General features: G+C 40.0%; 1 protein-coding gene and 1 non-coding gene across 2 annotated transcripts in view; one reads left to right on the top strand and one right to left on the bottom strand.

The window, feature by feature from the left end:
• HHAT (hedgehog acyltransferase) overlaps window positions 1-26844 on the top strand; it is a 345905-nt gene that overhangs the window by 23294 nt on the left and 295767 nt on the right. Inside the window, exon 3 of the mRNA XM_022593463.3 lies at window positions 26477-26590. Within this exon, the coding sequence (XP_022449171.2) occupies window positions 26477-26590 (114 nt within the window). The remainder of the gene's footprint in view (window positions 1-26476; window positions 26591-26844) is intronic.
• Window positions 645-760, bottom strand: LOC115803127 (U5 spliceosomal RNA). The gene has a single exon (XR_004023784.1). It is a non-coding gene; the product is annotated as a U5 spliceosomal RNA (small nuclear RNA).

Below are 26844 nucleotides of genomic sequence, written 5' to 3' on the forward strand. Positions count from 1 at the left end.
ATTTGATCACACATATAAACATTTATTAGGCAAGCAGTAGAAACCAGTTCATACCAGCCTGTTTGCTGGGCTGGGTGAAGTTTCAGGAGGCTCTTTGTCTTTTAGGAGCTGGTACCACTACCATGCATTTAAGGTTCCTCTCATGGCTATGACATCATGCACCGGGGATTCTGGACAATCTGGCGTCAGACCACCACATACTTTACAACTTGGAACTGAATACAGGACCTTTGAGTGGGGCTTCAGGGCCATCACTTAGGATATATGTTTTCAACATTTTAGATTCTTCATTATATAGGGGAGGGAAGGGGAACGGTTCAGTTGTTTTAGTCAATGTTTCTGACGTGAGTGGCAACTGGCAAGTCAACACTTCATCAGTGGAAATTCATTTGACATAAATTTATGACATTTTACTAGAACAGCTCAGGCAGAAAACCAATAAAACTTTATAAGCTTCTTACTTATAATACTAAAACTGTGTAGGTTAATCAGAACAGTTCAGGTAGAAAACCAATAAAACCTTAGCCTATAAGCTTCTTATAATACTAAACTTTGTAGGTTAAGAGGAATAGTGGCATGTTGAAAACGGCGGGAAGATGGGTTATTTCAGAAAGATCATGTCTTTTATTACAACATCAGACACTAGCCCTGCCAAAGCAAGGCCTCAAAAAGTTTGTGGAACGTTCAGACTTAGTTCTCTTCACGGAAATCTTTAGTAAAAGGCGAAAGATTTATTCTATCTGAAGAGAAAACAGACTATAACGCTGGTTTACTAAGGTCATTTCTCCAGTAACCGCAGATCCTACTTCACTGATGGTGGCTCTTTATCCCCAAGGGCACTTCCTGCTTAAAGTTTGTACAAGGGATTTTGTAAGCAAACTTCTCATAGTTAGAAATGTTGAGTTGAAAGGAATATTCTTTTAAACTTGAAAGGATTGTACTCTATACAGGGTACTGTGGGTATGCAAATGAGAAGTCTGGCTCATCAACTTTGAGATTCTGCAAATACCATAGTATTCCTAGCATGCCTCAGGAACCACCGTTAGGGGGCGAAGCAGAGGTCTACGTGGCTGGGCTTTAAACCCCATCCTGGTTCAACCATGGAAACTGCAGTTTTTGTATGTGGTATATTGGGACTTTTGAGTGTGGTTCTATTCCTTTCCTTTCATTAACCACCAACACAGTTAAAATACAGAACCAGAAAGAACTTCCTTTCTGCCTCTTTCTTGTCACACCCATCCTGCTCTCGCCATCCCGAACCCATGGAAGCCACGGTTTTGTTTTTCCATCTCATGATTTTGTCATTTGAGAATGTTATATAAATGGAGTCATACGGTATTATAACCTTTGGAGACTGGCTCCCTCCCCCGCCCCCAGCTTAATGCCCTTGAGATTCATACAAGTTGTGTGTATCAGTAATTTATTCCTTTTCTTTGCAGGGTATTAGTTAATGATATGGATGGACCACAGTTTGTTTAACCATTTGACTCGTGAGGGACATTTCGGTTGTTTCCAGTTTTTGGCTATTATAAATAAATCTGATGTGAATATTTGTGTACAGGTTTTCGTGTGAACTTAAGTTTTATTTTCTCAGGGATAAATACCCAGGTGTTTGATTGCTGGATTGTATGATAAGTACATGTTTGGTTTTGTGAAAATCTGTATGAACTGCTTTCCAAAATGGCTCTACCATTTTACATTCCCACCAAAAAAATGCATGAGATACTCAGTTTCTCTGCGCACTTACTAGCATCTGGCCTTATTAACATTTTAAATTTCAGCTTTTCTGATAGGTGGGTAGTGATATCTCATCATGGTTTTAATTTGCGTTTCCCTAATAGTTAAAGATGTTGAACGTATTTTCATGCACTTATTTGTCATCTCTATATACTCTTTAGTGAAATTCTGTTCATATCTTTTGCCCATTTTCACTTGGATTGTTTGGTTCATTTTCACTGTTGAGTTCAGAGAGTTCTCTGTATAGTCTAGGTACTAGTTCTTTGTCAGGTAGGTGGTTTGCAAATATTATTTCTCAGGCAGTAGCTTGACTTTTCATCCTCTTGGTAGGGTCTTTCACAGAAATCCAGTTTATTAATTTTTTTTTCTCTTAAGAACTGTGCTTTTGGTGTCATGTCTAAGTACTCTTGGCCTAGTTTTATGACCCAAAGATTTTTTTTTTTTTCCCCACAAAGTTTCCTAGTTTTGCATTTTACCTTTAAGTCTGTGATCCCTTTTGGGTTAATTTTTGTGTTAATTTAGGTAGAGATTTATTATTATTATTTTTTTGCTTATGGATATCCAATTGCTACAGCACCTTTTGTTGAAAAGACTGTCTTCCTCTATTGAATTGTTTCACATCTTTGTCATAAATCAGTTGGCCAAACTTGTGTGGCTCTATTTCTGGGCTTTCATTTCTGTTCCATTGATATATTTATCTGTCTTTACACTAATGCCACATTTTCTTGATCACTGGTGAGTCTTAAAATCAAGTAATGTAATCTAACTTTATTCTTTTTTTCCAAATTGTTTTAGCTCATTTAGTTCCTTTGCCTTTCCAAATATGCTTTAGAATAAGCTCTTCTATATCTACAAGACTTTTTGCTGGGATTTTGGTACAATTCTGATAAATTTATAGATCAATTTGGAAAACTGATGTCTTCACTATGTTGAATTTTCCAATCCATGAACATAGTGTGTCTTTAGATTTATTTACATCTTTTCGGATTTATTTCATTAGTATTTTGTAGTCTTTAGGAGACAAATTCTATACATGTTTTGTTACATTTATGCCTAAGTATTTTATTTTTTGAGCGATTATAAATGGTTTTACATTTTAAATTTCAATTTCCACATGTTCATTGCTAGTATATAGAAGTACAGTTGGCTTTTATATGTTGATCTTATATCCTGTGGCTTTTCTGAGCTCATTTATTCCTTATTGGAGGGTTTTTTTTTCCTTTCTTTTTGGACAGACTTGTTGAGTTGTTCTGTGTAAACAATCATGTCACCTGCAAATCGGGACATTTTCATGTCTTCCTTTTCAATCTATTATGACTCTTCTTTTCTTTTCTTATTGTGCTGGCTAGGACTTCTAGTATTATGTTGAATAAGAGTTATGAGAGTGTACATCCTTGGCTTTTTCCCAGTCTTAACCATTAACATCAGTCATTCACCATTAAGTATGATGTTTCTGTAGGTTTTTCTGTAGATGTTCTTTATCAAGGGGGGAAAGTTTCCCTCTATTCCTAGTTTTCTGAGAATTTTTGTGAATCAGTATTGAATTTTGTTAGATGATTTTTCTGCATCAATTGGTGTGATGATGCTATTTTTCTTCTTTAATTAAGAAAATGTTAATATGTTGCATTAGTTTGATTGATTTTTGAGTATTGAACCAGCCTTGCATCCCTGGGATAAACTCCACTTGGTCATGGTGTATAATTTTTTTATATATGTAGCTGGACTACACTTGCTGATATTCTGCTGAGATTTTTCTTGTCTGTGTTCAGGAGGGATATTAGACTGTAGTTCTCTCTTTCTCTCTGAGTACTGACTATGTCTGATTTTTGACTGATTATATATGGTCTTGTATCTTTAATTTCAGATTTCATGTGTTTATTACTAGACTTAGAAAATGAGTTTGGCAGTATCTCTCCTATTACAGAGAGGTTCTTTAGGTGTCAGGGGTAGAATTCTTTAGTGAAACCACGTGGGACTGGAGATTTCTTTTTAGGGATTTAAAAACTATGAATTCAATTTGTTTCATGGTTAAAATGATATATATATATTTTAAAAATTTTTTGAATTTTATTTAATTTATTTTTTAATACAGCAGGTTCTTATTAGTCATCAATTTTATACCCATCAGTGTATACATGTCAATCCCAATTGCCCAATTCATCACACCCCCCCCTCCACCCCCACCCCCCCGCCGCTTTCCCCACTTGGTGTCCATACGTTTGTTCCCTACATCTGTGTCTCAATTTCTGCCTTGCAAACTGGTTCATATGTACCATTTTTCTAGGTTCCACATACATGCGTTAATATACGATATTTGTTTTTCTCTTTCTGACTTACTTCACTCTGTATGACAGTCTCTAGATCCATCCATGTCTCAACAAATGACCCAATTTTGTTCCTTTTTATGGCTGAGTAATACTCCATTGTATATATATACCACATCTTCTTTATCCATTCGTCTGTCAATGGGCATTTAGGTTGCTTCCATGACCCGGCTATTGTAAATAGTGCTGCAATGAACATTGGGGTGCAATGTGTCTTTTTGAATTATGGTTTTCTCTGGGTGTATGCCCAGTAGTGGGATTGCTGGATCATATGTTAACTCTATTTTTAGTTTTTAAAGGAACCTCCATACTGTTCTCCATAGTGGCTGTATCAATTTACATTCCCACCAACAGTGCAAGAGGGTTCCCTTTTCTCCACACCCTCTCCAGCATTTGTTGTTTGTAGATTTTCTGATGATGCCCATTCTAACTGGTGTGAGGTGATCCCTCACTGTAGTTTTAATTTGCATTTCTCTAATAATTAGTGATGTTGAGCAGCTTGTCATTTGCTTCTTGGCCATCTGTATGTCTTCTTTGGAGAAATGTCTATTTAGGTCTTCTGCCCATTTTTGGATTGGGTTTTTTGTTTTTTTAATATTGAGCTGCATGAGCTGTTTCTATATTTTGGAGATTAATCCCTTGTCCGTTGACTGGTTTGCAAATGTTTTCTCCCATTCTGAGGGTTGTCTTTTCGTCTTGTTTATGGTTTCCTTTGCTGTGCAAAAGCTTTGAAGTTTCATTAGGTCCCATTTGTTTATTTTTGTTTTTATTTCCATTACTCTAGGAGGTGGATCAAAGAAGATCTTGCTGTGACTTATGTCAAAGAGTGTTCTTCCTATATTTTCCTCTAAGAGTTTGATAGTGTCTGGTCTTTCATTTAGGTCTCTAATCTATTTATTTATTTTTTGCGGTATGCGGGCTTCTCACTGTCATGGCCTCTCCCGCTGTGGAGCACAGGCTCTGGACGCGCAGGCTCAGCGACCATGGCTCACGGGCCCAGCTGCTCCACGGCATGTGGGATCTTCCCAGACCGGGGCAAGAACCCGTGTCCCCTGCATCGGCAGGCGGACTGTCAACCACTGCACCACCAGGGAAGCCCTCTAATCTATTTTGAGTTTATTTTTATGTATGGTGTTAGGGAGTGTTCTAATTTCATTCTTTTACATGTAGCTGTCCAGTTTTCCCAGCACCACTTATTGAAGAGACTGTCTTTTCTCCATTGTATATCCTTGCCTCCTTTGTCATAGATTAGTTGACCATAGGTGAGTGAGTTTACTTCTGGGCTTTCTATCTTGTTCCATTGATCTATATTTCTCTTTTTGTGCCAGTACCATATTGTCTTGATTACTATAGCTTTGTAGTATAGTCTGAAGTCAGGGAGTCTGATTCCTCCAGCTCCATTTTGTTCCCTCAAGACTGCTTTTGCTATTCAGGGTTTTTTGTGTCTCTATACAAATTTTAAGATTTTTTGTTCTAGTTCCGTAAAAAATGCCATTGGTAATTTGATAGGGATTGCATTGAATCTGTAGATTGCTTTGGATAGTATAGTCATTTTCACAATATTGATTCTTCCAATCCAAGAATATGGTATATCTCTCCATCTGTTGGTATCATCTTTAATTTCTTTCATCAGTGTCTTATAGTTTTCTGCATACAGGTCTTTTGTCTCCCTAGGTAGGTTTATTCTTAGGTATTTTATTCTTTTTGTTGCAGTGGTAAATGGGAGTGTTTCCTTAACTTCTCTTTCAGATTTTTCATCATTAGTGTATAGGAATGCAAGAGATTTCTGTGCATTAATTTTGTATCTGGCTGCTTTACAAAATTCATTGATTAGCTCTAGTAGTTTTCTGGTAGCCTCTTTAGGATTCTCTATGTAGAGTATCATGTCATCTGCAAACACTGACAGTTTTACTTCTTCTTTTCCAATTTGTATTCCTTTTATTTCTTTTTCTTCTCTGATTGCTGTGGCTAGGACTTCCAAAACTATGTTGAATAATAGTGGTGAGAGTGGACATCCTTGTCTTTTTCCTGATCTTAGAGGAAATGCTATCAGTTTTTCACCATTGAGAATGATGTTTGCTGTGGTTTTGTCCTATATGGCCTTTATTATGTTGAGGTAGTTTCCGTCTATGCCCACTTTCTGGAGAGTTTTTATCATAAATGAGTGTTGAATTTTGTCAAAAGCTTTCTCTGCATCTATTGAGATGATCATATGGTTTTTATTCTTCAGTTTGTTAATATGGTGTATCACATTGATTGATTTGCATATATTGAAGAATCCTTGCATCGTTGGGATAAATCCCACTTGATAATGGTGTATGATCCTTTTAATGTGCTGTTGGATTCTGTTTGCTAGTATTTTGTTGAGGATTTTTGCATCGATATTCATGAGTGATATTGAACTGTGATTTTTTTTTTGTAGTGTCTTTGTCTTGTTTTGGTATCTGGGTGATGGTGGCCTCTTAGAATGAGTTTGGGAGTGTTCCTTCCTCTGCAATCTTTTGGAATAGTTTGAGAAGGATGGGAGTTAGCTCTTCTCTAAATATTTGATAGAATTCACCTGTGAAGCCATCTGGTCCTGGACTTTTGTTTGTTGGAAGATTTTTAATCACAGTTTCAATTTCATTACTTGTGATTGGTCTGTTCATATTTTCTATTTCTTCCTGGTTCAGTCTTGGAAGGTTATACCTTTCTAAGAATTTGTCCATTTCTTCCAGGTTGTCCATTTTATTGGCATAGAGTTGTTTGTAGTAGTCTCTTAGGATGCTTTGTATTTCTGTGGTGTCTGTTGTAACTTCTCTTTCTTCATTTCTACTTTCATTGATTTGAGTCCTCTGCCTCTTTTTCTTGATGAGTCTGGCTAATGGTTTATCAATTTTGTTTATCTTCTCAAAGAACCAGCTTTTAGTTTTATCGATCTTTGCTCTTGTTTTCTTTGTTTCTATTTCATTTATTTCTGCTCTGATCTTTATGATTTCTTTACTTCTGCTAACTTTGGGTTTTGTTTGTTCTTCATTCTCTAGTTCCTTTAGGTGTAAGGTTAGATTGTTTATTTGAGATATTTGTTGTTTCTTGAGGTAGGCTTGTATACCTATAAACTTCCCTCTTAGAACTGCTTTTGCTGCATCCCATAGGTTTTGAATCATCGTGTTTTCATTGTCATTTGTCTCTAGGTATGTTTTGATTTCCTCTTTGATTTCTTCAGTGATATCTTGGTTATTTAGTAACGTATTGTTTAGCCTCCATGTGTTTGTGTTTTTTACATTTTTTTCCCCTGTAATTCGTTTCTAATCTCATAGCATTGTGGTCAGAAAAGATGCTTTATATGATTTCAATTTTCTTAAATTTACTGAGGCTTGATTTGTGACCCAAGATGTGATCTATCCTGGAGGATGTTCCATGCGCACTTGAAAAGAAAGTGTAATCTTCTCTTTCTGGATGGAAAGTCCTATAAATATCAATTAAATCTATCTGGTCTATTGTATTATTTAAAGCTTCTGTTGCCTTATTTATTTTCATTTTGGATGATCTGTCCATTGGTTTAAGTGAGGTGTTAAAATCCCCCACTATTATTGTGTTACTGTTGGTTTCCTCTTTTATAGTTGTTAGCAGTTGCCTTATGTATTGAGGTGCTCCTATGTTGGGTGCATAAATGTTTGTAATTGTTATCTCTTCTTGGATTGATCCCTTGATCATTCTGTAGTGTCCTTCCTTGTCTCTTGTAACATTCTTTATTTTAAAGTCTATTTTATCTGATATGAGTAGTGCTACTCCAGCTTTCTTTTGATTTCCATTTGCATGGAATACCTTTTTCCATCCCCTCACTTTCAGTCTGTATGTGTCCTTAGGTCTGAAGTGGGTCTCTTGTAGATAGCATATATATGGGTCTTGTTTTTGTATCCATTCAGCAAGCCTGTGTCTTTTGGTTGGAGCATTTAATCCATTCACGTTTAAGGTAATTTTTGATATGTATGTTCCTATGACCATTTTCTTAATTGGTTTGGGTTTGTGTTTGTAGGTCCTTTTCTTCTCTTGCGTTTCCCACTTAGAGAAGTTTCTTTAGCATTTGTTGTAGAGCTTGTTTGGTGGTGCTGAATTCTCTTAGCTTTTGCTTGTCTGTAAAGCTTTGGATTTCTCCATGAAATCTGAATGAGATCCTTGCGTGGTAGAGTAATCTTGGTTGTAGGTTCTTCCCTTTCATCACTTTAAGTATATCATGCCACTCCCTTCTGGCTTGTAGAGTTTCTGCTGAGAATTCTACTGTTAACCTTATGGGAGTTCCCTTTTATGTTATTTGTCATTTTTCCCTTGCTGCTTTCAATAATTTTTCTTTGTCTTTAATTTTTGCCAATTTGATTACTATGTGTCTCGGCGTGTTTCTCCTTGGATTTATCCTTTATGGGACTGTCTATGCTTCCTGCACTTGGGTGGCTATTTCCTTTCCCATGTTAGGGAAGTTGTCTACTATAATCTCTTCAAATATTTTCTCGGGTCCTTTCTCTCTCTCTTCTCCTTCTGGGACCCCTATAATGCAAATGTTGTTGTGTTTAATGTTGTCCCAGAGGTCTCTTAGGCTGTCTTTTTTTCTTTTCATTCTTTTTTCTTTATTCTGTTCCGCAGCCGTGAATTCTCCCATTCTGTCTTCCAGGTCACGTATCCGTTCTTCTGCCTCAGTTATTCTGCTATTGATTCTTTCGAGTGTAGTTTTCAGTTATTGTATTGTTCATCTCTGTTTGTTTGTTCTTTAATTCTTCTAGGTCTTTGTTAAACATTTCTTACCTCGTCTCGATCTTTGTCTCCATTCTTTTTCCGAGGTCCTGGATCATCTTCACTATTATTATTCTGAATTCTTTTTCTGGAAGGTTGCCTATCTCCACTTCATTTGGTTGTGTTTCTTGGGTTTTATCTTGTTCCTTCATCTGGCACATAGCCCTCTGCCTTTTCATCTTGTCTCTCTTTCTGTGGATGTGGTTTTTGTTCCACAGCCTGCAGTATTGTAGTTCTTCCTCCTTCTGTTGTCTGCCTTCTGGTGGATGAAGCTATCTAAGAGGCATGTGCAAGTTTCTTGATGGGAGGGACTGGTGGTGGGTAGAGCTGACTGTTGCTCTGGTGGGCAGAGCTGAGTAAAACTTTAATCCGCTTTTCTGATGATGGGTAGGGCTGGGTTCCCTCCCTTTTGGTCGTTTGGCCTGAGGCAACCCAACACTGGAGACTACCTGGGCTCTTTGATGGGCCTAATGGAAGACTCTGGGAGGGCTCACGCCAAGGAGTACTTCCCAGAACTTCTGCTGCCTGTGTCCTTGTCCTCATGGTGAGCCACAGCCTCCCCCTGCTTCTGCAGGAGATGCTCCAACGCTAGCAGGTAAGTCTTGCTCAGTCTTCCCTGGGGTCACCGCTCCTTCCCCTGTGTCCCGATGTGCACACTACTTTGTGTGTGCCCTCCAAGAGTGGAGTCTCTGTTTCCCCCAGTCCTGTTGAAGTGCTGCATTCAAATCCCACTAGCCTTCAAAGTCTGATTCTCTAGGAATTCCTCCTGCTGTTGCCAGACCCCGAGGTTGGGAAGCCTGATATGGGGCTCAGAACCTTCACTCCAGTGGGTGGACTTCTGTGGTATAAGTGTTCTCCAGTCTGTGAGTCACCTACCCAGTGGTTATGGGATTTGATTTTACTGTGATTGCACCCCTCCTACCGTCTCGTTGTGGCTTCTCCTTTGTCTTTGGATGTGGAGTATCTTTTCTGGTGAGTTCCAGTGTCTTCCTGTCGATAACTGTCCAGCAGCTGTTTGTGATTCTCGTGTTCTCACAAGAGGGAGTGAGAGCACGTCCTTTTATTCCACCATCTTGGTTCAGGGCCTGCCCTGTGATTTGTCTGAGAGGGGCTGAGAAGCTTAGGGAGGCCAAAATGATATATTTTTATTGGGTGAATTTTGGTAGTTTGTGCTTTTTGAGGAATTAGGCTATTTAATCTAAGTTGTCAAATTTATGTATATAGAGTTTTTCTTAGTATGTCTTATTATCCTTATAATGTCTGTGGAGCAGTGATAGCCCCCTTTTTATTCCTGATTTTGGTAATTTGGGTCATCTTCTTCTTTATTTTTTGCTTGTTTTCTGGAAATTTGTGAGCGTATTGATTTTTACAGAGAACCAGCTTTTTGTTTCATGAGGTTTCTCTATTTTTCTGTTTTTCATTTCATTGATTTCTGCTCTTTATGTCCTTCTTCTTGCTTGCTCTGTGTTTGTTTTGCTTCTCATTTTCTAGTTTATTGTGGTGGTAGCTTAGAATTTTGAGATTTTTACTCTAATGTAACTGTTAAGTGTTTTGTATTTTCTTCAGCACTGCTTTAGCTATACATTTTGATAAATTGTCTTTCTATTTTTTTAAAAAATTAATTAAGTTTTGGCTGTGTTGTGTCTTCGTTGCTGTGTGGGGGCTTTCTCTAGTGGTGGCGAGTGGGGTCTACTTTCCGTTGTGGTGCGTGGGCTTCTCATTGTGGTGGCTTCTCTTTGTTGCAGACCATGGGCTCTAGGTGTGTGGCCTTCAGTAGTTGTGGCATGCAGGCTCAGTAGTTGCTCCACGGCATGTGGGATCTTCCCAGACTAAGGCTCGAATCCATGTCCCCTGCATTGGCAGGTGGATTCTTAACCACTGCGCCATCAGGGAAGTCCCTGTCTTTTCATTTTTATTCAGTTCTATTTATTTTTTATTTCCCTCAACACTTCCTCTTTGACTCGTGTTATTTAGAAAAGTGTTTGGAGAGTTTCCTATTATCTTTCTGATACTGATTTCTAGTTTGATTCCATTGTTGTCAGAGAATACACTCTGTATGATGAAATTCTTTTAAATTTGTTGGGATTCGTTTTATGGCCCAGGATATAGTCTATCTTAATGAATGTTCCATGGGTACTTGAAAAGAATGTGTATTCTGATGTTGTTGAATGGTATGTTCTACAAATGTTGATTAGATCCTGTTGGTTGGTAGTGGTAAGTTTTTTTGTATCCTTAATGATTTTCTGTCTGGTAGTTTTATCAGTTGCTGAGAGAGAGAGGTGTTAAAGTCTCCAACTATAGTTGTGGATTTCTCTATTTTTATCTGTTCTATCAGTTTTTGCTTCATATGTTTTACAGCTCTGTTGTTTGGTGCATATACATTTAGGATTGTTATGTCTTCTTTATGGATTGACTGTTTTATCATAACTTAATGATCCTTTCTGACACTGGTGATTTTCTTTCACTGAAATCTACTTTATCTGATATTAATATAGTCACTCCTGCTTTCTTTTGATTAATATTTGTAGGCCATGTCCTTTTCTAGCCTTTTATTTTCAACCTACCTATATCGTTATTTTGAAGTGAATTTCTTGTAGATGGCATAGAGTTAGATTGCTTCTTAAAAGTCCATTCTGCCAATCTCTGTCTTTTAATTGGTATATTTAATTTGATTGGGTTCAGATTCTTGAATCTTTAGGTTTATTCCTTTTGCAAATTTGGGAAATTTTTAGTTTTTATTTCTTTGACTATTTTTTCATCCCCACATTTTTCTCCTTTCTTTCTAGGATTCCAATGACACAAATGTTAGACCTTTTATAACCGTGTTACAGGTCCCTGAGGCTCTGTTTATATTTTTCAGCCTATTTTTTTCTCTGTTATTCAGACTGTGTAATATCTGTTGACATATCTTTAGGCTCAGTGTTTCTTTCCTCTGTAATCTACCTCTGCTATTAAGTCCATCCAATGAGTTATTTTATTTTATTTATTCCTCAAGTCCTGAGGTCCCTAGCCAGTCTGCCTTCTTCTTTCCATCTTTCAGAATCTTCTTATGTTTGTTTTATAATTACATCCAGGGTTTTTAGCTGTCTTAGTGGGAGGGTTAGGGGGAAATGTGTTCATTGTATCTTGACTGGAACTAGAAGTCTCTGTGTTGAAGTATTTAAAATAAGTTCAGAAATGATAAAAAAAAACCCCGATAAGTCATTTTAATAACAAATAAATTTCTGCAGAGAGATGGCTGAGGCAATGCACTGTGGGGGAATGGTTGGTGGAGATGTGCCCGGAAGATGTGGTGAGCCTTGGATCTTGTTTTTGTTTTTCTGCATTCCCAGCCTTGGAGGTATCTCAGCTACTGTGATGGCTGACAATTCTAAGGGATGCTTTGGGAGGGAAAGGTATAGAAAACCTCCCTTCTCCTGTGTTTCTCCTTTACTCTTATAATACTACCACACTTACAGTACTTCTGACACCAGCTGTGTGTGCGGTTTCCCCACACCAAGCAGTTCTGCAAAACAGCAGGGTGTCCTACAGTTTAACTCAGTTCTGACACTACCTGGAGATAGCATCAGATCCCACAGGTTAAGGGCTCAACCCCACAAGACTGCTCCCCCTACCTCCCTTAAGGTGCCAACTGCAAGTCCAGTTTGTTACCTTTGTTTCTGACCAACTGGTTTTAAATTGGAGCTTCCCACCACCCCTTCCTCAGGTTCAATTAATTTGCTAGAGCAGCTCACAGAACTCAGGAAAACAGTTAACTTACTGTTTACTGGTTTATTATAAAAGGATGTAATAAAGGATACAGATGATCATCCAGATGGAAGAAATGCATAGGGCAGGGTATGTGGGAAGGGGCATGGAGTTTTCATGCCCTCTCCAAGAGCGTCACTCTCCCAGGACCTCTATGTGTTCACCAATCCGGAAGCTCTCTGAACTCTGTCCTTTTGGGATTTTTATGGAGGCTTCCTCATGTAGGCAGGATCGATCATTAACTTCATTTCTAGGCCTTCTCCCTTCTCTGGACAACGGGGAGTGGGGCTGAAAATTCCAAGCTTCTAATCCCGGCTTGGTCTTTCTGGTGACCAGCCCTCATCCAGTAGCCCACTAAAAGTCACCTTATTAGAACAAAAGACACTGCTGTTACTCAGGAAATTCCAGGGGATTTAGAAGCTTTGTGTCAGGAACCAGGGTCAAAGACCAAATATTCAAACAAAATGTGTTCCTAGTGCTCCTATCACAGGAAATTCCAAGGTTTCAGAAGTTCTGTGCTAGGCACCATGGCCAGTCAACAATATACATTTTCTATTATTTCACAGGGAGGTCTCTCTTTGAGAGCTTGGGCAGCCAGCTAATGGGCAAAGGGGACAGATTGAAAAGATACATGGGAGAATCCTTCCACATACTCTGATTGCTCACTTTCCTGGTCTTTCATGCAGTGTGTAAAATTCAAGGAGAGAAATGGTATGTGGGATTATGAAAAGCTCCCCTCCTCCCCCCTAGATGGATGGCAAAAATGTCAGTTTTTCCTTTTTCTCTCTTGTATTATTCTTACCTTTCTTAATTGGCCTTCTGCCCTGGGGAACTTCAACATTTTGGGATTCCATCTGGAGTTGTAGTTTGCTAGTATTTGCCCACCACAGAGACGTTACATGTTAATGAGTTTTCTTGAATGTGTGAAGACTTCCTAAGAAGAAAGCAAATTCTCCGACCATGAGGGCCATTTTAGGGGCCATGGCTCCCAAAGGACTGGGGATCATTGTTTTTTCTCCGTGTTACTGTGACTTTGTCTTTTTGGTGTTCTGGAGGAGTGACACTAATGAGATGCATGATTTTGTAGCTGTGAAATCTTATGAGCTTGTATAACTTGCTGTCTAGTCATCCCAGTCTATTACTTTTTTTTTTTTGGTCATGACCCCTAACTTATTTAGCAGCTTTATTAATTGTTTATAGCTCACTTCTCCACATACCTTATAGAAAATATGGTTAGTGTTTTAACAGTTTGACAGATATGGAGAGTATAATATAGTTTTTGTGCCTTTGATTTCATACCAGAATTTAATATTTCTTTAAAAAAATTGATTCTTTGTTAGCTTTAGGAAGAAAGGGAGAAATATGGAATAGACAAAGTACGGAGAGAGAATCTATATTTGTTTGATCACGTATATTGCACATATCTTGAATAATCTGGAGCAACTTCTAGAAAGCAGGGAGGTAGAGGTATAGCCCGAGGATGTTACTGAGTTTGGGTTGGCAATTGGGTTGAAGAGATTCAAAGAATCCACCCACGTTAATTAGGTCCCCTTGATGAATTAAGTCATTTTGAGAGGTTTTCTCTTTCCTTGTGCAGAACACCTCCCACCCCCATTATACCCTGGACCTATTTGCAAGGCTTAGATGCTGAGGGCCAGTTAAGAGACTGGATGGTACATGTTAAACAGTACTGTTGTTACCGAGTCCAAGCTTGCTCTGCTTGCCCCACGACAGGCCAATAAATCGGGAGACGAGGCGTTGAGGCAAGGAATAGCGACTCTTTTCGGAAGGTCGGCAGACTGAGAAGATGGCGGACTAGGGTCCCCAAAAAACCATCTTACGGGGTCTGGATGACAGTTTCTATTATAGAACAGAAGGGGAGGAGGTGAGGAAGTACAGTAAAAAGGCCATTTATCTTGCAAAACAGGACGGGATGTTCTGCAGCCATCCACAGGTGGGCAGGGTCAGAATGTCTCTCTGTGAGCTGAACAAAGACCTTTTAGTTTAACAGGCAGAGGGGCAGGGTTCCCTGTGGCAGGCCATTATGTATGCTTACAGCCATAGACAGTGATTATAATAACAAAAGCAGTGAAAAGCAAAGGTTAAAGTAAAAGAAGCAGATCCAACATGGAGTCAGAATTGGCTCTTCCCTGTTGCACTGTTTGTGCTAGTCCTGTTGATGGCGTCCCCACCCTTGTGAGCATCTTCTTTACCTGGGCAGGATGGTAAAGATGTTTAAGCAGAGACTTGTTATTTACAGAAAAAAAAAAGTTTTGTTAGTGAAAATATTTTATCTTTGAGGAAATGTTGGGGAAAGAGTATTGTCTCTGGAAATTGTGAGCAGTAAAATAATTTAGTTCAAATTATTTTAGAAATAGCAAAGCATCTGTTGAAAGATAAAGAAAACTCTTCCAATAATTGCTAAATGAATCATTAGCCTGAGTTCATCCAGAGAGCAGTGCTGCTTCTGTGCAAAATCCCTACAAATTAGTCATATTTTTTTCCCTTCCCCTTTGGAGAATTATAGACCATTAAGGTGAGCTTGCTGTCTTTGAATGTGTAGGGAAACATTTCTGGATTCAAGTATTTTATAAAGGTTTTCTCTATTCATAGATAAGTTTTGCTCAGTGTGTTTGGGAATTAAGTATGGTCTCAAAGTAAATAATATGCACAAATGCTGTTTAGGAAACAGATATGCAGAAGTGTTTAGTGTTTCTGTTGTATTGCTTTTTTTTTTTTTTGCAAAATGTTGGATATGAGGTAAGGAAAACAGTAAATATATACAGCTCTCCTTGTTTTCCCTATCCAAGGAGAAAATAGCCATGGTAATGAAAAATACAGACCAGTGGGTAAGGTAGCTAATTTTCTATTTGGTTTTGAAATCCATAAATTGGTGCACTTATGAATGTGAAACACTCACTGCCTTCATTATCCAGTTCTAGAACACTCCTTGGAGTGATCTACCTGGTGTTTTTTTCTCCATTTATTTTTCTGCACTTAATAGACTTATTTCAGAATGATGTTCTTCAAAGTGAATTATTTTCATAATGCTTCTATAATACAGCTAGAGCTGTACTGCAGTCAGAAGAAAAATCCTTTCCAAAGTATGTTGATCAAGGCTCCATTGCAGACAACAGAATCCACCCCAGTCTTTAAGCAGAAAGGACTTTATTGCAGGGATTTAAGGAGATTTCAGAATAGTCGAAAGGTCTATAGGGATGGGCACTAAGTAAGGTTCCTGGAGCAATTCCCAGAGCCACCCTGTAAAACCGTGGCTGCTGCCCAGCTCCTGGCTGGAGAATGCAATGCTGTGGTGCACTAGTAAAAGCTGCCACACCAGGAAGCTACAGCACCTCTGGACTGACTGGACCCTGGAGCCTCCACCGTGGCTGCTGCAGAATAACAAAAGCCTCTGCCACCATTCTTTCAGAAGTCTCAAAGCCCATACATTTTTATGTTCGTTCTTTCACCTTCGGGTCTGTGTATTTTTTCATCAGAAGCTAGGTCCAGAGGGAACATGCTAGCTACAGGGAATTCTGGGAAATGTAGTTTTTTGCCTTCTAACCTCTAATGTATAGGAAGTCAAACTAGAAGTGGTTGGAGGAGTGTTGATTGAGGCAATTGGCAGTATCAGCCATGCAGAGCAGATATTTTATTTTGAGAAGAAGGTTAAGATGGTTGCTTTCCCAAGGCATTTTAGATGTTGCAGCTTCTCTGAATGCAGATGTTCCCCTTTTGCTAATCATGGATTCACTCCTTTCCAGTCCAGTTTCTAGAACCTTTCTGCTCTCCTTTCTTTTGACTGGGTTTGAGGGAATCTTGAGCAGGTCCCCTCTCTACTTCTATCTATCTCCATATCTATGAGTATCTCTATCTGTTTCAGGATATACAGCTTGAAAACTCTCAGATGTATGTTTCTGGGGCTATCAGAATAAAATAGAGTTTGTTGTTTGTTTTTTTGTTTGCATATTTACTTAACAAACACACACATAGTACTTAATAAGTACTAGGCACTATTCCAAGTGTTTCCCATATTTTAATTTATTTAAGTCTTATAATTAAACCATGAAATAGACCCTCTATTATGACAGTACTGTATTTTGTCCATCTCTTTAGAGCAAGTAATTGATATAACCAGAGGGTGGGCCTTGAGTTGGTGAAGATAATCTGCAGAGCACATCATGCACTAGAAATATTCCATGAGTTTCTGTTCTCTAACTGTGATTATAAAGGCATTCAAGGATAGGTGCCAGGTTCTCCACTTTTTATATCTCTTATTCCCTTTTCCCAGTAGACTGTGTTTACACTAGGTTCTTAAAAATGATTTGACCCGGGCTTCCCTGGTGGCGCAGTGGTTGAGAGTCCGCCTGCCGATGCAGGGGACATGGGTTCGTGCCCCGGTCCGGGAGGACCCCACATGCCGCGGAGCGGCTGGGCCCGTGAGCCATGGCCGCTGAGCCTGTGCGTCTGGAGCCTGTGCTCTGCAACGGGAGAGGCCACAGCAGTAAGAGGCCCGCGTACCACAAAAAAAAAAAAAAAAAAAAAAATGATTTGACCCATATGTCATTGAGTTTATTCAACAAGCTTTTATTCAGTGTCTAGTATGTGTTGGTTTCTTGGAGGATACAAGGCTGAATATACATGTAGTCCCTTTTGGGGTGGGGGGAGAGGTCACAGTTTAGTGGAGAGGCAGCTCAGTAACCTACAATTAAAGTACAATGTGGTAAATTGCCATGATATGGGTAACCGTCATACATTGAGGGAGCATAGACAAGGGACAATCTGTCTGGACTATAAATGGATGGATTAGGTAAAGCTTCCTGGGAGAGGGCTTGCCTGACCTGAGGCCTGAAAGATAGGTCATCATCCTGATGTTTGAGGGACAGGTTTCTCCAAGTAAAGGGAGCAAAGGGTGGGAAGTTTCGGCCATATGAACGCAGCACGTTTGGGTGGTCAGCACGGCCATGTTGCAGAACTGGGGAGAAAAGTTGGGTAGGATGATGAAGGCTGGGCAGGGCCAGATAGGAAGAGCTGCGTGCGTCTTGCTGAGAATGTTTCTCTGGTATGCTAAGGGGGAAGCCTGAAGAATGTTAAGTGGGAGAGTGACTTGATCAGCTGTGATCCTAAAAATGTTACTTTGGTGCTGTGAAGAGGGAACAGAATGGGGGGAACAAGACCAATTGTGCAGAGAATAGTCCTCACCTTTGAAGTATGTCCAGCGCAGAGTACCGGGAGGAAAAAGATGTGCAGTAGCTCCGAGTTTTTCCTGGATAACCAAGGGTAATGGGTGTGCTGTGGCTGAGACTTCTGTGGCCTTCGTAGAATCTGCTTCATCTGTAGATGTAGACTTCAGAGCTGATAGTAAATTACCTAAAAATGCCATCCACATGTGTAATAAAACAATGTTCCTGACGTACTCTCACTAGGAGACAAGTGGTGGATCTAGGAGAAATGGCAATCCCTTAGAAGAGGGGCCTGCAAACCAGGGCCTTTGGACCAAATTTGACCCTCCACCTGTTTTTGTGGGTACAGTTTTTTTGGAGCACAACTGCTCCCATTTGTTTATGTCTTACTATGACTGCCTTCGGGCTACACCATCAGAGTTGAGTAGTTGCCACAGAGACTCTATAGCTCACAAAGCTGAAAATATTTACCATCTAGCCCTTTATTAAAGTTTGCTAGCCCTTGTTTCAGTGTGATTATTTTGATAGCAATAAGCAGGATGGATTTGGAGGGATGAGTTCAATTTTAGAGGCATTAACATTTTTTAACTTTAGACTTTGCCCTTCACCAATCAATCCCTTTAGCTTTTATGATCACTTTAAACTCTAATTATATAAATGCCATTTGCAGCAACATGGATGGACCTAGAGGTTATCATACTAAGTGAAGTGAGTCAGACAAAGACAAATATCATATGAAATCACTTATATGTGGAATCTCAAATATGACACAAATGAACTTATCTACAAAACAGAAACAGACTCACAGACATAAAGAACAGACTTGTGGTTGCCAGAGAGGTGGGAGGGAAGGATGGACTGGGAGTTCGGGATTGGCAGATGCAAACTATTACATATAGGATGGATAAACAACAAGGTCCTCCTGTGTAGCACAGGGAACTATATCCAATATCCTGTGATAAACCATATGGAAAAGAATATGAAAAAGAATGTATATATATATAAAGAATAAAGAATATATATATAATACAAAATAAATATATAAATAAAATAAAAAATAAAATAAAATAAAAAATAAATAAAATATAAAAGAATATATATTTATGTGTATATATATATACACATAGATATATGTATAACTTTGCTATACGGCAGAAATTAACATTGTAAATCAACTATACTTCAATAAAATAAATTTTAAACAGTTCTAATTATATAAAGGAGGACTGACCAGCCTGAGGTCACATAAGGGTAGGTGACAGAACTGAGACTCAAGCCTGGCTCTCCTGAACGTGAACACAGTCCAGTCTCTGCCACACACAGCACACCAATGGCTCCATCAGCCACTTCGAGAATAAGGTCACTTTCCCTGCATTGTGATAGACACAAATTCGAGGTGAGAATAGTATCTCCGGGAAACAGGCAGGTCTTCCTCTGAGGCCACCCATGACAATCACTTTCCTTTGTGTTCTTGGTGTCCTTTACTGGGAGGGATGTTAAAGCCCACGATCTCCTCATTAGTGATGTTAATTCCCTCTGTTAACTCTGTGGGAATCTCCACCCGTGCTCCCTTCAAGGCCCCAGAAGAGTGTAGAAATGAAGGTCAGATTTAACTCTGTTGAGTCAATGGAAGTAGCTGAACATTCCAGTTAGGCTGCAGCTCTTCCTGAACCCTGAGGAATTGAATTTTACGATTCTAAGGTCCTGAACCCTCCTTCTGGTGGGTACTGAGCCAAGACTGTCTGCACCCGGGAGATTTCTATCACGTTCTTTCAGTTCCTGATCGCGTTTATGGATGGTAATAAATTTGCTGGTCAGAGCAGATTTCATCATTAAGTAAATAGCCATTTTAGCCTTTGTATCGATCTTAACAAAACAATAATTCTTTCAAACGAACCAAAAGAATTATTGAATTTAAAAAATTCAGATGCAAAATCCTGCAGACTGACAGGATTAACTTTTCAGGGAGCACTTTATGTAATAAGATATATCCCAAAGCCAATTTTTACCCCCTTATTTCCAGCCATTGCTGACGTTTGCCCCCAGGATGAAATTGGAATGTTAAAACAGCAGATTCCTCAAGTGTCTGCCCAAGGAGGTAAGCAGGCTCAGAGCAGCGAGAGGCCTTGTTGAAAGAGCTGAGTTCTCTGTGATGCTAGTAAAACTCCCCGTGGGCAGAGGGTTAGTTTAGGAAACCTTTTTTTTTGGCCTTAAAAACTCAAACTTGGAATGTAAAATGGTGTAGGCACAGTGGAAAACAGTTTGCGGGTTGCTCAAAACATTACACATAGATCGTGATATGACCCAACAGTACTACTCCTAGGTGTAGACCTAAAAGAATTGAAAATGGGTATTTTAAAAAACACTTGTGCACAGACATTTATAGCATTAGTCACAGTAGACGAAAGGGGGAAACAGCTGAAATATCCATTAATGGATGAATAGATAAACAAAATGTGGTATATCCCTATAATGGGATGTGATTCAGCCATAACAAAGAATGGCATACTCGTCTGTGTTACAATGTGGATCAACCTTAGCAACGTTATGCTGAGTAAAAGAAGCCAAGTCACACATTGCAGGACTCCATTTATATGAAATACCCAGCGTAGCTAAATCCACAGAGATAGAAAGCAGGTTCATGATTGTCAGAGCCTGGGGGAGGAGGGTGGAATGGGGAGTGACCAGTTAATGGGTACAGAGCTTCCTTTTGAGGTGATGGAAATGTCTGGAACTAGATAGAGGTGGTGGTCACACAACACTGGAAGTGTAGATGCCACTGAGTTGAGTTTAATGTGATTGATTCTGTGCTATGTGAATTTACCTTAAACCAATAGCAGCAAAACAAGAAATTCCCCCAAACTCAAGCTTTTTCAGAATTCCTAAGTTGTGGAGTTTCAGTTCTGTTAAATCTTGGCAAACACCCTTCTAATAATATGTGAGTTAAAGTTTCAGCTACTGGTAAGAGCAGTGATTTACTGGAAAGTAGGCAAGGTCTTGGGAGAGTCTGGGTTAAAAAACCAGTGGTGGACTTGGTGTAACTGATTTTATCTGTGGGATGACTTTCTCAGCGTCCCTTGGGGTGTCTTGGTAGGTGCCTTGGGGTTGTACTTGGTACCGGATGCTTTAACAACATTTGAGTCCAGTGGCCTGGCCATATTAGCCATGGGATTATCTTCAGCCAATTCAACATGGTCTGAGGAATGCAGGAAAAAAAGCAGAGAAGGAGAGTTTTGGCCATTCCCCTGTGATAACACTGCAGGACTCCAGCTAAGAGGCCAGAAGTGAGGGTGCTGTCATCTGGTGAGCTTCAGGGCTGATGGGAATTCATGGCTAGAATAAGGAAAAATTTACTCAGTGGTGAGTTGGCAACATAAGATCTTCATTTGCCATGAGTTTTTTCTTTTAACTTTCTGCCCTTGAAGTACTAGATGATTTTGAAAGAGATTTGAACAGCCAGATATAAGTACACACGTTAAAAAGAAAAAAAAAAAGGTCATTTGGCAACATTAGGAAATCATTTCAAATTCAAAATACTAAAAAGTAAACCTTTAGCACACCCATGTTCGTAACAGCATTATTCACAACAGCCAAGAAGCGGAAGCAACCCAAATGTCCATTGACAGATGAATGGATAAGTAAAATGTGGGGTATCCACTCAGTGGTGGAATATTATCCAGCCTCAGAAAGGAGGGGAATTCTGCAGTATGCTGCAGCATGGGTGAACCTTGAGGACATTGTGTCAGGTGGAACAAGCCAGACACAAAAGGACAAATGCCGTATGATTCCACTTACATGAGGTACCCAGAGTAGTCAAATCCATAGAGACAGAAGTAGAATGGTGGTTGTCAGGGGCGGGGGTGAGGTATGAACGGGGAGTTACTGTCTAATGGGTACAGAATTCCAGTTTTACAAAACAAAGAGCTCTGGAGGTGGATGGTGGTGATGGTTGTATAACAGCGTGAATGTACTTAATGCCACTAAGCTGCACACTTAAAAATGGTTAAGATGCTAAATTGTATGTTACATGTATTTTACTACGTGAGGCACAGACTCTGCAGCCTGAGGACCTGGGGCTTTAAAGTCGAGCTCTGTCATATATTAGCTGTGGGACCTTGGATGTGATATTTAACCTTTCTGAAGATAGTTTTCTTTTTCTTATCTTGCTATAGGCAGAATCATAGCACATAGTCAGTCTGTATGCTGTAGTTTCTTCCCAATCTGGGGAAGAGGCTGGATGACTGGGGAACTTGCTGGAACAGAACAGGCTGACAGTGTGGATGTGGAACTTGGAGGCCTGGGTTGGTGACATGGGAGTGTGAGGGGGGAATCTCTCCCCCACTACCCCCCGAATGATGGGCACTCAGTCAGGACGCTCTCTGCAGGCGGGTGACTAGCTGTTCTCTTAGTATTTTTTTCCTTTAGTATTTTTTCCTTTAGGAAAGAAATAACTTTTTTTCCCACCCTTTGAAAGCAATCTGCCCTTCTTCTTACATACGGGAAGGCTCAGGGCCAGATAGTGAAGTGACTTGTCCAAGTTTACACAGGGGGAGAAATGTGATGAGAACTTAGGTCACCTGATTTCACTTCCCCACCATTTTAAAGGCCTACTGATTGTTGGGTAATCATGATAGAAATTTGTGGTTAAGTTAAGGTTTTTGCTCTCAGGAGCTTACTATTTTTTCCCTCTAGAGAGAAAATACATGAAATAGCTAGAGTGAAAAGTGCTATACTAAATATGCTGTAGTAAAATGTGCTATCATAAAAGTGCTAGAATTGAGTTGTGAATTGACAGAGAAAGGGTTGCAGTGAGGGCCACCTGGAAGGGTGGAGAAGGCTTCACACTGGAGCTGACGTGTCTGTGGATATGGGGCATTAACGAGGCATCCCTAGGGTTGGGAACAATTTGGTCGGATAGTGGGATGTGTGTATGTGTCTGGGAGTGGTGGGGGAATCCAGGTAGAGCGTCAGCACAAGTAGAAACAGCTTGGAAAAGGGCTTCCTCTTTGGTATCAGACAGGACTGGGTTTGAAACCCAGCTCTGCCGCCTCTAGTTTTGCCTGCTCTGACCTCCAGTTAACTCATCTGTAACATGGATTAAAAAAAAGGAAAGGTCTCAGTTGTATCTCTAGTATATGTAGATGAATGACACCACTGTTACCTGTCTTTCTTTGCAGTGGTTTTCAGAGTCCGGGGTGTTAGTGTTGGTGCCGTGACCTCCTCCAGGGTGAGGAATTCTACATTTCTTCCCCCCGTACCTAGTGTAGAACTCTGCTCTCTATGGGAAAAGAGGCCCAGATCCTTTTCCTTGTTAAGAGTAGGAGAAATAACGTTTCACCAGGAAGTTAGAGTCACTATTTAAGAGACCAAGAATCATCATGTCCTTAGAGTTCTCTGTTCTTGCCTCATTGCACACTGAAAACCTCAGAATGAATAACCATGCTTAACTCACTCAGTTTATTACAGGATGATGGTTGCTCTGTTTGTGAATATTAGGTGGTCAGCTTTAGCGTGTCCCTGCCTGGGAATGGTGTGGGGTGGTGTGAGCTGTTAAGGGTTCTCTGGGCTTATGAACAATGTAGGGAATCATGATTGATGATGTCAATCTCTACTACTTGAAATGTGGTCCCCAGGCCAGCAGCATGGCATCCCCTGAGAGCTTGGATGAAAGACAGAATCCCAGGCCCTATCCCAGACTTCTTGGATCAGAATCTGCATTTTAGCAAAGTCTGTAGGTGATTTGTGTGTCCACTGAGGTTTGAGAAGCGCTGATGTAGAAGATTGGTTGTGAATCTTGGAGTTCAGGCTCCCCTTTCTCCACGGGGGAGCCTCCCTGGTTCTGTCCAGCTAGAATTTATCCCCGGTTTATATTTGACTTCCTTACAGAACCAAAGAAGAGGCTTCTAATTGACTAAGAATTACAGGATCGAGAAAGAAAATGGGGAGGGAACAGAACATGAAAAAGTTGTTCTTGATTTGAGACTTTAAGATTTACCTTGAAATGAGTGAGCTCAGGGTCTATAAGGCTTTTGCTTATGGAATCAGGCAAGTCAACATTTTTCTTCCCCAAATCAGTAACTGCTACTTATTGGCCATCTTCTATTCATTAATTCAGCTTTTCTGTCTGGTTATTTCCTTTAGGTAAATATTTTAAATGGAGAAGAATAGACATAAGAAAAATGTTTTTATTTCCTTTAAATGGCCCTTTTCTGAAATAATTAGTGATGAGAGACTGTGTAGTTTTGATGGGATTTTTAAAAAAATTTTATTTATTTAATTTATTTATATTTGGCTGCGTTGGGTCTTCATTGCTGCGCGCGGGCTTTCTCTAGTTGTGGCGAGCGGGGACTCCGCTTCGTTGAGGTGCACGGGCTTCTCATTGCGGTGGCTTCTCTTGTTGCAGAGCACAGGCTCTAGGCGTGTGGGCTTCAGTAGTTGTGGCACGCAGGCTCAGTAGTTGTCGATCACGGGGTCTAGAGTGCAGGCTCAGTAGTTGTGGCGCACGGGCTTAGTTGCTCCGCGGCATGTGGGATCTTCCCGGACCAGGGCTCGAACGTGTGTCCCCTGCACTGGCAGGTGGATTCCTAACCACTGCACCACCAGGGAAGCCCTGTTGATGGGATTTTACCAGCACAGGGTTTTCAGTAGTTTTGGGCCTTAGGATGAAGCATAAAGGTTTTTTGGTTTCTTGAATGTTATGAGATATTATTTCATTTTTACCCCCTAGAAATTAAACTTGGACAAGTTTTGAAACATAGGTATAAGTCTGAGGTGATGAATTCTAATGTAATTCTGAATGTTCAAAAACATTATTGATATTTAAAAAGCTAAAATGTTGGGATTTTTATTTTGAGGGGGGTAAAAAAAATTCCATCTTGGTTTTTAGTGTATGCATCCATGTTACAAAGTGGCATTTTACTAGCATGGCCTCATCACATGACCTTTGCGCCTTTAACCAGTTGATTGACTCTCCACTAATTTGACATTTTTAAGATGGGGAAGTGAGCTCTGGAACAGGGATAAAGCCCGGTTAACGATTTGAGCTCTCTGCTCTGCTGCTGCCTGGGTGTGCAGCGTGGGCACGTCCTGGGCTCTGATGTAGTCAGTCTTTGAATGGAAGGAATTGGACTAGATCTATGATTTTCATGGGATGGGGGCTCTATGAGCAGGTTGTGTGTGTATCAGGATCTTGATTGTGGGGAAAACGTGTTGTTTGAGAAGCACAGTACTGCTGTCTTTCTTCATTTGGAAAATAGAAAAACTTTTTTTTTTTTTTTTTTAACAAGAGGCAACATGTAAAGCGTGATACAATCTTAGCTGGTTAACACAGGATGGAAAGCACATGGGACTAGCAGTTAGTGGCAAGTAACAATTTTTAGTGAGTACTGTGTGCCGGGTACTGTTTTAAAATTTTGATATGCATGTATTTTCAGTTAAACCTCATAAATTCCTAGAAAATCAGTCCTGTTATCATATGAACAGACAGCGGAAGGGTGAAGTATCTCACTCAAGGTCATCACGGCCAGTATGTAGCTAGATCTGGGATCCAAACCCAAGATGAATCGGCAGCCTTAGCTGCTACATTTGCTACCTCTACATCCATAGTCTGATATGAATCAAGATCACTTCAATCTATATTTTACCTTCTGAAAAAAAGAGTTTTGTAATATGTGTAACTTGTATGAAATTGCCCCTCAATCCTCAGGTGCAAAAAAAAAAAAAATAGAAAAAAATCCTATTTTCCTTTAAGCCCAATTAAAAATTTGACTCAAAGTTTCACTTGTACAGACTGATGAGATGTTCAGTATCGATAGATCAGTAGTCAGTGGGGGATTCCTTCATCACCCACACGATTTGGCTAGAAAATTCTGAGGGCCTCACATCTGCCCTCCATCCTGGTGGTGCCGAGATGCTCATGGGCCAAGCCCACATTATCCGTTTGAGAGTGGCCAATCACTGTGCTTATTCCCTCCATGCTCTGCTTGGCTGCCATGATCTCCCTGGAGCTCCTGAGGCCGAGGCTTTTAGGTGTGAACCCCCAGGTGTCCACGGGTCCAATCTTGCCAGAGGTTTTTCACCTGCCCCTGTCAGGGAGCCATATAGACACCTTGCCTGGTACAGACGCAGACAAAGGGCACTGATGGACATAGCTTCCCAAGGTGAAGGGAAGCATATCTTTCATTCTTTCCTTGTAATCTTATAGGGAATTAGTTAATTTCTCTATCAAATTATCCTCCTGCCTGTAAGTGACAGCAAGATTTAACATGACTGACCTTACACAATTTTATTAGTGTCCAGCGTACATTTCTCTTGCTGGTGAAAGCATCTAGGTGATGAAACTGAGATAACCTAAGTTGTTATTTGTACTATCTATGTGACACTGGGTAAATGAACTGAATTCTTTAAGTCTCTGTTTCATATTTTATAACGTGGGTTCAATAATAGTTTCTGTCCCATAGAGGGTCCAGAGGTTGGCGGATCAGCTTTAACAAAGACACTCAGTGGGGGAATGGCAATGTAACCAGCTAAGCTGGAGGGGAGGGTATAAGTAGGTGCGGTGTGTGGTGGGGTAGATGCTGGAAATGTTGTGTAAATGCCGTTGTATAGCATTTGGACTCACACTGGCCTTCTTGCAATTGTTTTATTAACTGGGGTTTGTGTTCTGCCTCAAACACGTACCAAGATCCCTCTGATAAACTGCTGTTTTGGCCGATTTAGGACCCAACTGACTTTGAGTGGAGCTTCTGGATGGAGTGGGGCAAGCAGCGGCTGGTGTGGCTTCTCCTTGGCCACATGGGTGTGTCTCAAGTAGCCAACCTGCTTGCAAGGAAGGTACGGTTATGTGCATCATTTCCGTTTAAGCTTCTTTCTCCTTTGCTTTTTGTGAAGAAAGAGACCTGAGCTAGCAAATCAGGAGACATGGATATTAGCCTTGGAAGACTGGAAAAGATGAGAAAGAATTGTTACTGGTCAATAGGATAAATTATCAGATAAAAATAAAAGATAGATAAGATAAATTGTTAATGATGTTTGATAAGATAAAAATTTCATACATGCTTATCCTGTGCTTACTTCCTCCAAGTCGT

The sequence above is a fragment of the Delphinapterus leucas genome, chromosome 1 (genome assembly GCF_059928025.1).
Source record: "Delphinapterus leucas isolate spDelLeu-1000000601 "Yukka" chromosome 1, BTC_Dleu_Yukka2, whole genome shotgun sequence".
In the NCBI taxonomy this organism is placed as follows: Eukaryota; Metazoa; Chordata; class Mammalia; order Artiodactyla; family Monodontidae; genus Delphinapterus; species Delphinapterus leucas.